Below are 13,925 nucleotides of genomic sequence, written 5' to 3' on the forward strand. Positions count from 1 at the left end.
TTTGTATAGTTTTGTTTTATTATCAAATGCAAAAAAGACATTTAGTAATGGTGTCTGGAAAATATTGTTTACAACTCCAAAGAGAACAGGTTACCTAACAGTTCAAAATGCCTTGATATTTCAAAGGAGCTACATTTTTTATCTTCTTCTACCTCCCCACTTGCTTCATGACAGACACTGTTTTCCTGTTAGAAAGCTGTGCCTACCTCTTAATCACTTGCTGAATTTCCTTCCAGTGAAAAGGCATTGCAAGTGTTCCATAACTAGGCCTTACCCCACATTCTTTTCATTCTAATGCCTGTAGTATTCAGATACCCTGAAGTAGTTCCCAGGGATGAGGGACTGTTCAAGGAATTTCTCTTGGCATCCACTGAAGATATATATGGAACAGTTGACTAGAAGCCAATTATGTTTTTGCAAAAGAAGAGAACTGTAAGGTAAGGTCCTTTCTTTGATATAAAAAGCTACTGTGCTGGGAAGCCAATTAGAACATGGTTGGAGCAGTTTTAACTTCATAACATAGCTTAGTCCTATCTACACAGTGAATTGTGACTACCCTGTAAAATCCAAGGCTCTAGCATGATTCATAAGGACTTGAAACATATTTCAGACGCTTCTATGACAAGAGTCCCTCAAACTGCAGTTTGATAGTGTACATGAAACCTAAAAGTAACATCTATACTGACCTATGTCAGGCAGGACACAAAGAAATGTTTAGAGATGCCACTGGACTAGCAGTGGTGCTGAACCATCTCTAAAGAGTGACTTTTTTTCTGACTGAGGTTAACACTACAGTAGGAAGAAGTCTCACTGTTCAGACTGGTGGATCCAAGGTCATAGAACATTATCAACCTTTAAAACTAAAGTACATTTTTAGACTAAAAATTCTAAACCCATAAATACCCAAAGCTGTATTTTACAAAGAAACTTGTAAACAAGTGATAAAACATTGATGTTTTAGTTAGCAACACAAAACCACCAGTTTATTGTGCAGTCCACATCTGAATGAAAAATTCAATAGGCACTGAAAAGTTAGTTTACATAACAGAAAAACAGATGACAAAAATAGTGTAGGCAATTAATATATTTCCTATGTATTTACACATAATACTGTGATAAAATGAATGACTCAATCCACATTGTGTTACAAAAGAACAAAGCTGTTGAAGGTACCAGTACCTTTCATATTATCCCATTTATAGTACTGGTTTCAGAAGAACAGCCGTGTTAGTCTGTATTTGCAAAAAGAAAAGGAGTACTTGTGGCACCTTAGAGACTAATCAATTTATTTGAGCATGAGCTTTCGTGAGCTACAGCTCACTTCATCAGATGTTTACCGTGGAAACTGCAGCAGACTTTATATACACACACAGAGAATATGAAACAATACCTCCTCCCACCCCACTGTCCTGCTGGTAATAGCTTATCTAAAATGATCAACAGGTGGGCCATTTCCAGCACAAATCCAGGTTTTCTCACCCTCCACACAAATTCACTCTCCTGCTGGTGCTAGCCCATCCAAAGTGACAAAGTGTCACTTTGGATGGGCTAGCACCAGCAGGAGTGTCACTTTGGATGGGCTAGCACCAGCAGGAGAGTGAATTTGTGTGGGGGGGTGGAGGGTGAGAAAACCTGGATTTGTGCTGGAAATGGCCCACCTGTTGATCATTTTAGATAAGCTATTACCAGCAGGACAGTGGGGTGGGAGGAGGTATTGTTTCATATTCTCTGTGTGTATATAAAGTCTGCTGCAGTTTCCACGGTAAACATCTAATGAAGTGAGCTGTAGCTCACGAAAGCTCATGCTCAAATAAATTGGTTAGTCTCTAAGGTGCCACAAGTACTCCTTTTCATTTATAGTACTGTTCTCTTATATCTAAAATGTTCCATGACATGACAAGTTTTCAGGATGAGAAAACACTGTACAAAATTTCAGCTGAGTAATTCCTCAGAAATCTGAGCACTGCAAAGCAGGTACTAATGAGTCAGGACCTGATTCAGACAGATACTTAGGCAGTGCCTAACTTTAAAGCATGCAGATGCTGACTTCTGTGGGACTTACTCACATACTTAGGCACATGCTTAAGTATCATGTTGAATTGGGAGCTTATATTTTAAAGGGCCCACTGAGAATGCAACAAACTGACAACAGTAGTGATAACTATTGAAGAGAAGGTATTGTATACCTTAGTGGATGATAAAACACTACCAATTACCCACCAGTCAGAACACAGAATGCAGCCTTCTAGGTTATGTATAAAGTGTAAGATTTTTATTACATGATGAACTGAGCTTTACATGGCAATATTTCAGATAAACAGAAGAATTTTGTAATAATTTGCATACCTGATAAAACTTTTTAGCCAGATGAGTTGTAATGGTAACAGGTTACTATTGCCAAGACCAAGATTTCCTCCCCTCCATCCCAAATTCTCAAGTAATATATCCTAAGAATTGTAAGTCGCTTATAATTACTCTATTTGCTTTAATCATTTAAGGACTGAAAAATATTGTATAACAAAATCTGGTAATTATCTTAAATTGGCAGGATAAGTCTATGCATCTGAAATACTGGCAAAACTAGACAAATAAAAATCAGTCTAAACAAGCATTAAAAACTTCAGAGTTAATCAACAAGCCAAGATAAAATTCTGACCTGCTCTCCAAAAATAAAATCTACAATATGGGAATGATTTGACTGAATTTGTTAATCCAGTTAAAGCAGTTCAAGTATTTAAACTGAGACAACATTAATGAAGAGAAAGAAGAAAGCAGTTTAGCCTCCTGCAGTTTTACATCACTGGAATTTAACTTACTACTCCAAGAGAGAAGCCTTATGTTTTGCAAGTGAGTGCCATTGTACTTTACATTATTCTGGGACCAGTAAGGACAAAAGTAGATGAAAGGGGAAAATCAGAATGAAGAGAAAATTATTCAGAGCAAACCATTAAGTTACATGCAAGTCTTCAGAGTCATGTAGAATGCTACAAACTACATTGACCAATCAAAAGTTATTTGACCTTTTAGAAACCCATATTTGAAGGTTGCATTTTAAGCTATCCAATTTTGCCTTTCTGCCACATATATGAAGCAGAGCAAAAGGTTAACTCATCTTCTGTGTTTTGAGTTCCCTCCTCTTGCTTTCAAAGAATAAAACACTGATGATTTGGGCTACAAAACTATATGCAGAGTATTTCTGAACACAGTTCCTTGAATTTCAGACAGTAAAATGTGCTCCTTTAAAGAAATAAGGAAGTTCTTATCCCTTACAAGTCTCCCCTTTTTTTACATTGCTGAGGATCTGATAAAAAACAAACATATGACCGTCAGAAGTACTGATCCTGAGATGAATTATGGGAAATTTAGATCCAATGTGCTCTTTATTCAAACTTTTGTTTAAGCTTCTTCTGGAAGACAGCTGGCAGAATAGAGAGAATAGCTAGAATCATGAGAACAAATACAGAGTTCCAGGAAACTGCTTCCCCTGCTGTTGTAAGCTGGTACAGTGTTGTTCCTGCCTTAATTGCTACAAAAGATGGTGGTGCAACACCTATGTGTACAGAGATAAAACAAAGAATCAGTGAAAGAGAACTAAAACAATAAAAGCACACGTTACTTTTCAGTTTTTTTTTTTTAAGGCAAGCAAATGCTCTTCACCTTAGAACTTTGTTGGAAACAGTTTAAGGCAACAAAGTCCAGAACTTAATAAAAATACAGTTCATAACAAGTACAGTATCATATAGAAAAACATACATACACACACCATTTTTCTATAGCACCTAGACCTTTATAATATAATCTAAAGAGGCAGTGTACATTCTTTTTCTGCGATGTATATTGTACTGACTTTTTAGTTTGCATACACAAAGACTAAGTAGCACATGGGGATTAGACCAAAAACAACAGTTTAACATGTCTAATTTTGTTTCTAATGACACATTTCTGCATGGATTTTTCTTAGTAATCCATTAGGAAATCAAATACTACATACTATTTCCAAACAAAGACACTTAACTACCCATTCATAATAAAAAAAGACAAGAACGTATGCTGGTACACAAGGAGTCAGAGAGCAACTTTTGAAGGGTCACCATTTATAAAGAGGGAAATATAAGATGTAGTTCCATTGAAGCACAGGGAAAAAACTGAGCAAGTTTACCCAAACTGAGATTTCAGTTTGGATAGCTAATAATTTATGCATGTGGTTAACTTTATTACCATGAGTAGTCCTTTTCTTTACAAGAGTGGGACCTTCCTAAATTACCACAACAGACTATATCCTAAAAGCCCAAACTAAGAACACCTTACAGTTCCCATTCATACTATTTCTATTCATTCTAAATTTTAAAAGACAATGCCCTTCAAAAAAACATATTACTTAGTAAGCTTTATTACAAACAGATTCTTATATTTAAGTCTCAACACCATAGTACAGTCTTATTAAATTACATGCTGTTTTTCCCTACATAGTTAGTGGCTAATAATAAAATAAAATAAGTGCTAAGTAGATAATCTTTGTTTGTATTTTTAACTATGCAGCTCAATAAAACTAGAAGGTTGGAAAAATATAATTTTCTTGTGACAAGGAAAAGATGGAGTTTCCGAAACCTCTCGAAGCACCTAATCTAATGGGCATACCAATGAATAGATGTATTTTGACATCATAGGGTTGGTTTTTTTAAGGGGAAAATAATTCACTTGTTCACCAAGATAGAGACAATTCCCATCCTGTAAGATTAATTTAGTTACCACTTTCTTTCAGGTTCCGTCAAGACATAATAAATAATACCACCACCTAGCTCTTTTATCGATCTCAAAGCATGTCAGTATTATCATCTGCATTTTACAGATGGGGAAATGGTGCACTTACTTTCCCAAGATCACCCAGCACTCCAATGGCAGGGCTAGGAATTGAACCACGGTCTCCTGAGTGCTAATCCAGTGTCTCATCCTTTAGACTATACGGCTTTCAATACAGTTAATAGTATATGAATAACTCATAGCCCATGTGAAAAATATTTGTAACAAAATGAAAACTGAAGCCTATTCAAAACATTTTTTGAATATCATTAGGAAGTTAATCCGTTCAAGAAAAATGACAATGGTAAACAAATGGGAGAAAAACAAGCCCTTCATGTGAAAACAGAGATTCTGAGGCAAAACAATTTTGCATGAAGAACATGAAGTAAATCTGAGTTTCCCTTTTCAATAAAAAAAACCAGTCATTCTACTTCAAAGGAAAAAAAAAGCACAAAATGGAACAAAGGACACTGCTGAAGCACACAGATTTGGCATGTAATTTTGGACAAGTAATTGAACTTCGGTCTCATTTTCCCCAACTGTAAAATGGGAACACTACTGGAGTAAGAAGTGAGGCCCTCACATATTATGATGATCAGCTCCATAGAGAAACAAATAAAAGAAATAGTGTAGTCATGTAATCATTCAGTTGACCAGTAGATGCGGATATACACTAAATGATTCTCTGAAGGGGCGGGAGGGGGGAACAATGGGGTCCTTAAAACACTTTATTTAACCAAATTTATTAAAACAATTAAATTTTATTAAAATAATTAAAATTTCCTTAAAACAATTTATTAACCAAAATTCTTACCTAGAAAAGTACCAATGAAAAATACTTTCAGTGGTACATTTATTACAGGAGATGTAATATTGATAAACCAATTAGGAAGAAAAGGCGTTATTCTCAAAAATATTATGTAGTTAATGAGGTGTTCTCTGTGTCGTTCAACCTGCCACAGAATTAGAAAAAATTCAGTAAAATCCCTGTCTTGGAAAAACACATGTATTATTCAATAAGGCTGCTCTTATTGAGATACAGTGCATCTGCAGTCTAGTTATTAGCTAACAAGTTTATATAGATTTCTTTAGTGGAAACAAACGCAAAAAAATAGACAATATATTTAAACAAGTTCTGGATTGGAGCTTGTGAGGAGGGTCAGGAAAAACATTTGTTAAATATAGTGCTGAAGTTAGCTTAGAAATTCTGACTTTTGGGATGGGAGTTAGACATTATATTATATCTACTCAGTGAACTAAATCAACTCACTCTTTAAACAAGGAAAAGTAGTTCACCAAAGAGCAACTATTGGTCTTTGTTTGTGCAGCTACATCAGATAGAACAGCAAAATGTATAAACTTAGATCCAGATGCCCTTTTACACCACATATTTGAAAACCTTATCCAGACTTGAGGTTTTACTATGTTTATACACCAAGGTTAGACATAGTAGATGTGTCTACATAAGGAATGAGGTGCATTTGAACATGAGTTAGCAAGGGAAGCCTACGGCTTACTCTGACTAGCTAACATTAAAACTAATAACTACGAATTGTCTTGTCAACACCATGTTAAAAATACACTTTTTATCCTGGTGAAAAACAAGAGGAGTGAAGCCTTAAACTATAACACTGTTTGATCTTACCTGTGGGCCTAGAACCAAGATATGTTATCTGATTTAGAAACTGCTTCTCAACATGCTTATAACATGGTTTTGAGCTGTTCATGTATGTAGCTTTACTAGCGCAGATAGATTCTAGATAGCAAGTGCTTAATGTTTTCACTTAATTGGAATATATCCCAGGCTTTAGCACAATTCTTAAAACTGTCTCGGTTTCATCTACACTGCAAAACCAGTTGTGTTGGAAGAGTAATGGGACAACTACATTGTAATCAAATCCCACTCCCATAGTTGAATAGTCATGTAAGTGGGACTAGAGACCCTATATACACAAATAGTGATAACAGCTTAATGTGATTCCTGCCAAAACAGATCAGGTACAGTTTGCCTGGCTACGGAGAAACAGGTTTAAAAAAAAAAAAAAAAGTTAAATGAACTATACATCCAAAACAAAGGTTTGTAAAATAGTTATTCCTGATCCACAATTGCCAGAAAAGTTGGCTTTAAAGTTTGTTTAAGAATAGAACATTGGGCACAGAAAGTAAAGAGTATGGTTTTGTTCATCAAGAAAATCTCTTCCAGTGAAATTCATCCAAGAGGGTGTTTACTGTTGTAACATTAAAAAAGTCATGTTTTTAAAAATCTGAAATAAGAGGGTTACTGCAGTTAGATTAATTATGAACTCAAATTTAAGAGAACAGTTTAATTTTTAAATATTAAGCTGATTCCTTATATGAAAGAGTTTAAATATCATGTTAGAAAGACTACATATTTAATTGTATTTGCTGAACCTCCTTAATGCTAAATTTGCTTTCAACCTCATTCCATAAATGTGCTTTGGGCCAGATTCTGCCATGCTTATTCATACCAAGTACAGTAGTACTGTACACTCAAGGAGTTGCACCATTTGCTTTAAGGAGAATACACTTGGAGTGAGGTACTAGGTGTGAATAATGATAGCAGAATCAGCCATTTCTTATTAGGTTTATTGTGAACATCAAAACCTTTATGATTCCATCTTCTTCAATTCACATTTTATATAATCAGCATGAATGTTTACCAAAAGCAACTTTACCTGTTCTGACCATTTCACTGCTTTCTCTGTTAAATATCTGTACACAACTGGCCGTCCAACTAAATATGAAAGCATATAACAGAAAGAGGCTCCAAGTCCAGAACACTGCCAGTGGGGAAAAAAAAAGTGAGAAGAAATTCTTTGCAATTTGTACAACAATCTCTAATCCCTGCTGATTTCATTAGCAGTAAAGGGCCTGGCTCCATACAGCTATCCATTTCGGCTGCTTTACAGGGTTCTCCTTTAATTGTCTGTGTTAGCCACTCCTACATATACACATACAACACCTATCGTTATAATATTTTCTATAACTGCTTTGCTTAGGCCACTGTGATCCATGGACGAGCTCCATTCAGGTGGTCCGCAGATAGTTCCCTCTAAGGTGCGCACCTGGGCAGCTGCACATGAGAGAATGAAGGGCCACCCACCTAATTAGTGGAGTGGCACAAGCTCACAGCTCCACTAATTAGCTGCCTGGACCCTGGAGAAGACGCACATGTAAGGTGAGGTGGTGGCCTTGGGGGGGAATATGGGGTAGTTGGGGGGGTGGGGCAGTGGGGTGAGGGGGAGGGAATTTGGGACGTGCAGAGCTGTGGTGGCCAGAGAAAGAGGTGACTTTCCCCAGCTCCAGTGCTATGGCAGCTGGGGAGAGACAGCCCTCCTTAGCTCCATGGTGGGGGAGAGACAACCTCCTCCTTCCCAGCCCAGCTGGGGGATGCCGCAGAAGGAGAGAGACAGCTCTCCCCAAACTACTGCTAAAAAAACTTAATGGAAATCACTTGTCCAGACAAGTGATTTCCATTACATTTGGGGAGAGGTATGGAAACCATTAAGGCCAGATCTTTGTTACTGGTATAGTTCTGGCTCTTCAGAGTACTTCCATTGACTCTTAAGTAGCAAGCAGCACTAGGTTTAGTGGGGGTGCTGCTAGGTGTTTTGTAGGATAAAGACCTTATTTGCAAGCTCTTTGAAGCAGGGATCTGTCTGCAAACTCCAAGCCATGTGTTAATGTGCTCCAGGGCTTGTAAAAACTCCATGAGTCCACTGTGAGTTTCTGAGTTGGTGACACACAATGTGAAACCAGGAGATCTCTGCCTGTTTCTACAAGGCTCTGGTGCATTTGCACAGCGTGGGTCTTAAACACTCATTTAAAATACCCATGACCAACCACTTGATGTTTTACTTCCCTTCATATTTTCAGTGTCACTTGTTTGTTTATTGTTTTGCTGTTTGTGTTACTTTATTACTGATTTTTACTGTTCTATGTGTGAAGTATTAATCAAATTAAGAGTTGACATCTCAGAGAAATTTCATAAACCTGGGTGAATGCCTTTTACTCTCCTTTCCAGTATCAGAAAATATTGTATTAATATTTGCAACAAGCATGACTATTTCTAGTTGACTCATAGATTTGTTTAGCATCTTAACGCAGAGCTATGTGTGCAGATAATATGCAAGCAAGAGGGATAGTTAATTATTATTACGTTTTTTTTTTAATATAGTGCTTTTATCCAAAGCGCTTGAACACAGTTAGCTAACGGTACAAACAACATTTGGAAAGATCATTAAGTGGTCCGCCAAGATCCTCAGCAATTTTCAAGTGGTCCACGAAAAAAAGTTTGAGAACCACTGATTTAGGCAAAAAGATGCATTGGTTTACATCCATCTTGACATTCATTATAGATGTAACAAGATTACTTTCTATTCCAAAAATGCTAAATGAGAACAGTTACCACCAATCAGTTTAAGAAGGCTTTGAATAGTAACAATAAAAAAGCCTTTTAAATGTATTCTAAATAGATTCAGATTCCTCAATTGTGAAAACCCATCACCTCAACTAGATCTAGCTCTAGACACCTCAAGTCTAGATCTACTTGACTAACTCTATCCTAAGCCCTTGAGGACCATCATCTTTTTGGCAGAAGAGGTCAGGACAAGACACGACACCCTTTGAAGCCTGTCAAGACCATTCAAGAACCTCTGTTTAAGCCACAAAACTCAGTGGTTTAAAAAACCGTTTCAGCTAACACTGTTGTGTTACCAATAGGAACTGGAAAAAAAAAATTGGGGGAGGGGGGGAGTATTTTTTGTAAGCATAGTGGTTTTGTTGTGTACACAGTATCCCTCTGATTTTGTAATGTAATGTAATAAATACACAGACCTAAATAATTAGCGGTCTGAATTTTATGATGTATTTTATAGGCAGTTTTCAGCATGAGTCAACAACTGGGGCCAGATTTTCGTAACTGCTCAGTACCCTGGCCCAAACAGCTAACACCAATGAAGTCTGGCTGAGCACTTTAGAAGCGAGGCTCTATCAGCTCAACAATGCTGACTGAAGTCTGCGATAATACTCCAATTGCCTCATTGGACTTAATCAGGGCTTGTCTACACTACACCGCTTTTAGTGACACAGCTGTGTCGCTACTGGCATGCCACTACAGCCGTGCGGCTAAGTCGGGCAGCGTAGGCGCTGTTTGTCAGCTCTCCTGCAGACAAAAAGCTTCCACCCCAACAAGCGGTGTTTGCGTTGTCAGCAGGAGAGTGCTCCTGCCAACAATGTTCACACTGGCACTTGTTGCAGCAAAACTTTTGTCTTTTTTGTTGTTGTTGTTGTTGGGGGGGGGCAATTTAACACCTCAAAGACAAAAAAGTTGTGTCATTTAATTGCCAATGTAGACATAGCCTCGGTGCTAAAACCGCCTCACCAACACCTCAGGGGGTTAAGCTACAGGGATTAAGAGTGATACAGAGGCAGCATGCTCCTAAACCCTGCTTGACCACAACCGCAGTCATCCCAAATGCCAATTGGGGGAAGGGGAGGGAGGAATACATACTTACCAGACAGACAAGAAATAAGGCTAATGGGAACGGATAAAGAAACCCTGAGAGGATACTGAGAAATATAGAGCCAGGTATAGCAAATGTTTGCAAGCTGAGTGCTTCTCAGTTAAGGATAGAACATCGCATTACTTAGCACTTTTACATTCTTCATTTTAAAAGTGATCATGGTATTTACCAACTTACAAGCTGAACACTAGAAATATGTATATCTTCAAAATACTACTGTTGGCATAAGCAGTTTACAAGAGATATTTGGGGAGCACTGCATTAATGTATGAGTTTTTAAGGCCTTGCCCACATAAACTTGCACCAATTTAACAATCTTTTTTGCAAAGACACTTTTAGTTAAGTCAGTGCAAACTGTTTTCTTCTTTCGGATTTAGGTTTAATGTTCATTCGAGAGATGGGACAACTGAAACCGCTTTGATAAGGTACAGTACAAATAAGTACTATATAACCAGTAACAAAATCTCATTCTTCACCCGCAGCATACACATACCATTTCAGCCTCACACCACTTTTCTTAGATTTTAAGAGCAGAAGGGACCACTAGGATAATCTAGTCTGACCTTTCACATAACACTGGCCATAGACTTTTCACCTAGTCATTCCTGCCCAAACCTTTAACTTCTGTTTCAGCTGCAGAGTGTTTTTTTTTTCCCCCCAGAAGTTACCAAAACATCCTAAACATTGTGAAGGTTTTATGGGTGTTGGTACTAGGATAAGACAAACCCATATTTGTTTGGGACATACACCAGAATTTGAAACCAAGTCTTCAAAAGTTAAAATCTAATACAATAATCCATTGTATGGGCTTAATTTTAAAGAGTGACAAGTTTGCACACAAACCAAGGGTAATATCAGACAGCCATGAGATCGCCTTCCTACCCTAAATTTCTTCCCTTTTAAAAACCTCTTCATCCTAGAGGTCCATGTTAAGGACTACATACTTCTCACTACATAAACTAGATAAGGGATGTCAAACGTATAGTCCAGATTAAATTAAAGTATTTATTTATGTGGTCATCAAGACATGTTCAACTTGTGCAGAAGCTCACTCAGCTTCCCCCCCCCTTTCTAAAAAGGTGTATTTTTAGTCCTCTCAGTTGTTAAGGAAGCCATCCAAATGCAAACTTAGAGTAACTGATGCCATGTAGGCATGAATCTGAAAGCAACAGTGAGTCAGAGTGGTGGACTCCCTTGTCCAGTATTAATTTGCTTGAAGTGTCAATTCAAACTCAGTTCCATAGGAACTGGGAGTTGCTGCCTGGAAGTAGAGGAAAAAAAGTTCTTGGGGGGTCTTGCCACCAATTCAGCTCTGTGTTGATATGAGGTGGGACTACAACCTTGTTCATCTGAGGTCTTATCGAGCAGCAGGCTAACTGGAGCCAAAGTTGAAGGGGCCACAAGTGGAAGTCTGGAAAGCGCTGTCACAAGCACTTGCCAATGTGGTATAAAATTCCAAGGCAAGTCTGTACCATCATAGTCAGGTTTGATTTTATTCTGTTTAAAAATTACTACAATGATAGGACTCTGTCCTCTGGAAGGAAAGCCCTCACTGACTGGAACTGATGATGAACCTATGAACACTAATATTAGTGATAGGGGAAGGACGATTCTTCTTAGTTCACACGGAAGCGCACTTAGGCAAAACAGGTAGAAGGCACATTTCAGGCTTGTTGACATCTATTGTTGGGGTCAGGTAGACATTGATACTTCTTCGGTTTGCAGCCACAACTAAGCATTTTGTGAAGGCTCACTGCTTGTACTAGTAATGGCTGGGCCCCACTATGAATTTCAGGTACTTCCTGTGGGCCGGGTGGATGGCAATGTGGAAGTAGGAGTACTACAAGTCGAGAGTTACAAGCCTCTATTGAGTCTGAAGAGATGGAATGATGGAGGCAAGTGTTACCATACTGAATCTGTGTCATTTTCATTCAATCTCCTCAGCTCTAGGATAGGACAAAGAATAAGGAAATACCAGATTCCCCCTTTCTTCAGAATAAAGAAATACCAGAACATCTCCCCGTATTCCTGCAGTACCTCTTTTATGACTTCTAGACAAAGCAACGAGGCTACTCCTGTTTGGAGTAGGTTCTCATAAGAAAGGTTTCTGAAAAGACAGGGAAGGAGGACTACATAGGGGGAAAGGCAAGGAAATGGTTAGAGTAGCCAGGGCTGATGATGCCTAGCACCCACTGGTCAACTGTAATCACAACCCACACCTGGTGAGAAGAACAAGGTGGCTTCTGAAGGTCAGGGTAGGCTCTAACTTGGCTCCAGTGTGTCTCCTTGAATCTCAGGGCCTTTCACAGAGGTACTCCAATTATTAAGTACGGAGTAGAAGGGAGCTCTCTCTTTTGGGGACGATATATGTACGATTACAATAGGAGACTGGGGTGCATTCCGCGAGGGATCACAACAGGGATCTAAAATCCTTAAAGGAGGAGAGCACTTCAGCTGTTTGACTGCTGAAGAGCTCCATCCCTATGAAGGACAGGTCCTCTACGATGCATTACACTTCTTGGAAATGCCGAACACTGGAAACCAAAGGCCATCTCATGATGATGGCAGTGTCCGATACAACCGTGGCTACTTGTAAGCAAATCTTTGAGACCATTTGACCCTCCTTCATGAGCTCTCAGAGTTCCTTCTTATTATTCTGTGCGAGCATTGCTCTCATGTCACAAAATTATATTTTGAACAAAACCTATTTTACTTTAGAACACAGAGCTTAGTAGCGATGCTGAGGAATCAGTCTAACACCAAAAAAGGTCCATTTTTTAAATGGTCTTTTCTGGGGTGCCCTTTGCAGACCTGGATTTTTCCTGTACTACTGATATCACAGTTACAGTGGGCATATAGATTTTCAAAGCTCTTTTGTGGCTCCTCTTTTTTGCTCCTTGAAGATGAGGGAGCAAGAGTGGTTGGGGTCTGCCGAAGGTGAAGATTATGCCCTTCTCGAGTTCAAGTGTGCCCTCACTGATAGGGAGGGCAATCCTAGCTGGGGCTGAGGAGTTCAGGATGTCAAAGATCTTAATGACCTTTTCCTGGGTCACTGAGATTTCAATGCACAGGTCCTCAGAGAGCCAGGTCTGCAGGTACTAGAATGCATTGAAGGTGTCAGGTGCAAGTGCTACTGCCCCATCTAGTGACAAGGGAGGTTGCTGGAGCTCTTTTGGTATTGCCTTTTCATAAAGGCCCATGTCTGGCTCAAGCAAGGGAGGTCTGGCTAATGACCCCCCTATGGAGCAAGATCTTCTCTTCCATAAGACATGGGAGGGAGATCTGCTCCAGCACACACATGGTTCCCTAGTATGATGATTGGGGGCAAAGTGCTTAAATCCCTGTTAAGGGAACTTGTAAAAAAATATAGTATCAATCATATTTTAAAGTGCCATCCTGATATTAACTGTGTGTGACTGATCAGAACAACAAGACAAACATATAGTATCAAACTCAGAGTAAATGAACAAAGTGTACAATTGCTTTCTAAGCATATTTCAAGGGTTGAGATAAACATCACAGCATGCACATTAGTTGACCAAAGTCTGTCACTAATCTAAGAACAACGACATTTAACTA

The 13,925-nt window shown here is 38.6% G+C and overlaps 1 protein-coding gene across 3 annotated transcripts in view; it reads right to left on the minus strand.

Moving 5' to 3' along the window:
* Positions 1–13,925, minus strand: part of TMEM41B (transmembrane protein 41B) — a 23,905-nt gene continuing 9,980 nt past the window's right edge. For 2 of the 3 annotated variants that reach the window (XM_048852036.2, XM_048852035.2), the window contains exons 4-7: positions 10,338–10,431; positions 7,497–7,601; positions 5,615–5,753; positions 1–3,550 (exon numbers count right to left, since the gene is read on the minus strand). In XM_048852036.2, coding sequence (XP_048707993.1) covers positions 3,381–3,550; positions 5,615–5,753; positions 7,497–7,601; positions 10,338–10,431 — 508 coding nt within the window. In that variant the 3' untranslated portion in view covers positions 1–3,380. The remainder of the gene's footprint in view (positions 3,551–5,614; positions 5,754–7,496; positions 7,602–10,337; positions 10,432–13,925) is intronic. The other variant, XM_048852037.2, reaches the window with a different exon arrangement.

Source organism: Caretta caretta, chromosome 6 (genome assembly GCF_965140235.1).
Source record: "Caretta caretta isolate rCarCar2 chromosome 6, rCarCar1.hap1, whole genome shotgun sequence".
NCBI lineage: Eukaryota > Metazoa > Chordata > Testudines > Cheloniidae > Caretta > Caretta caretta.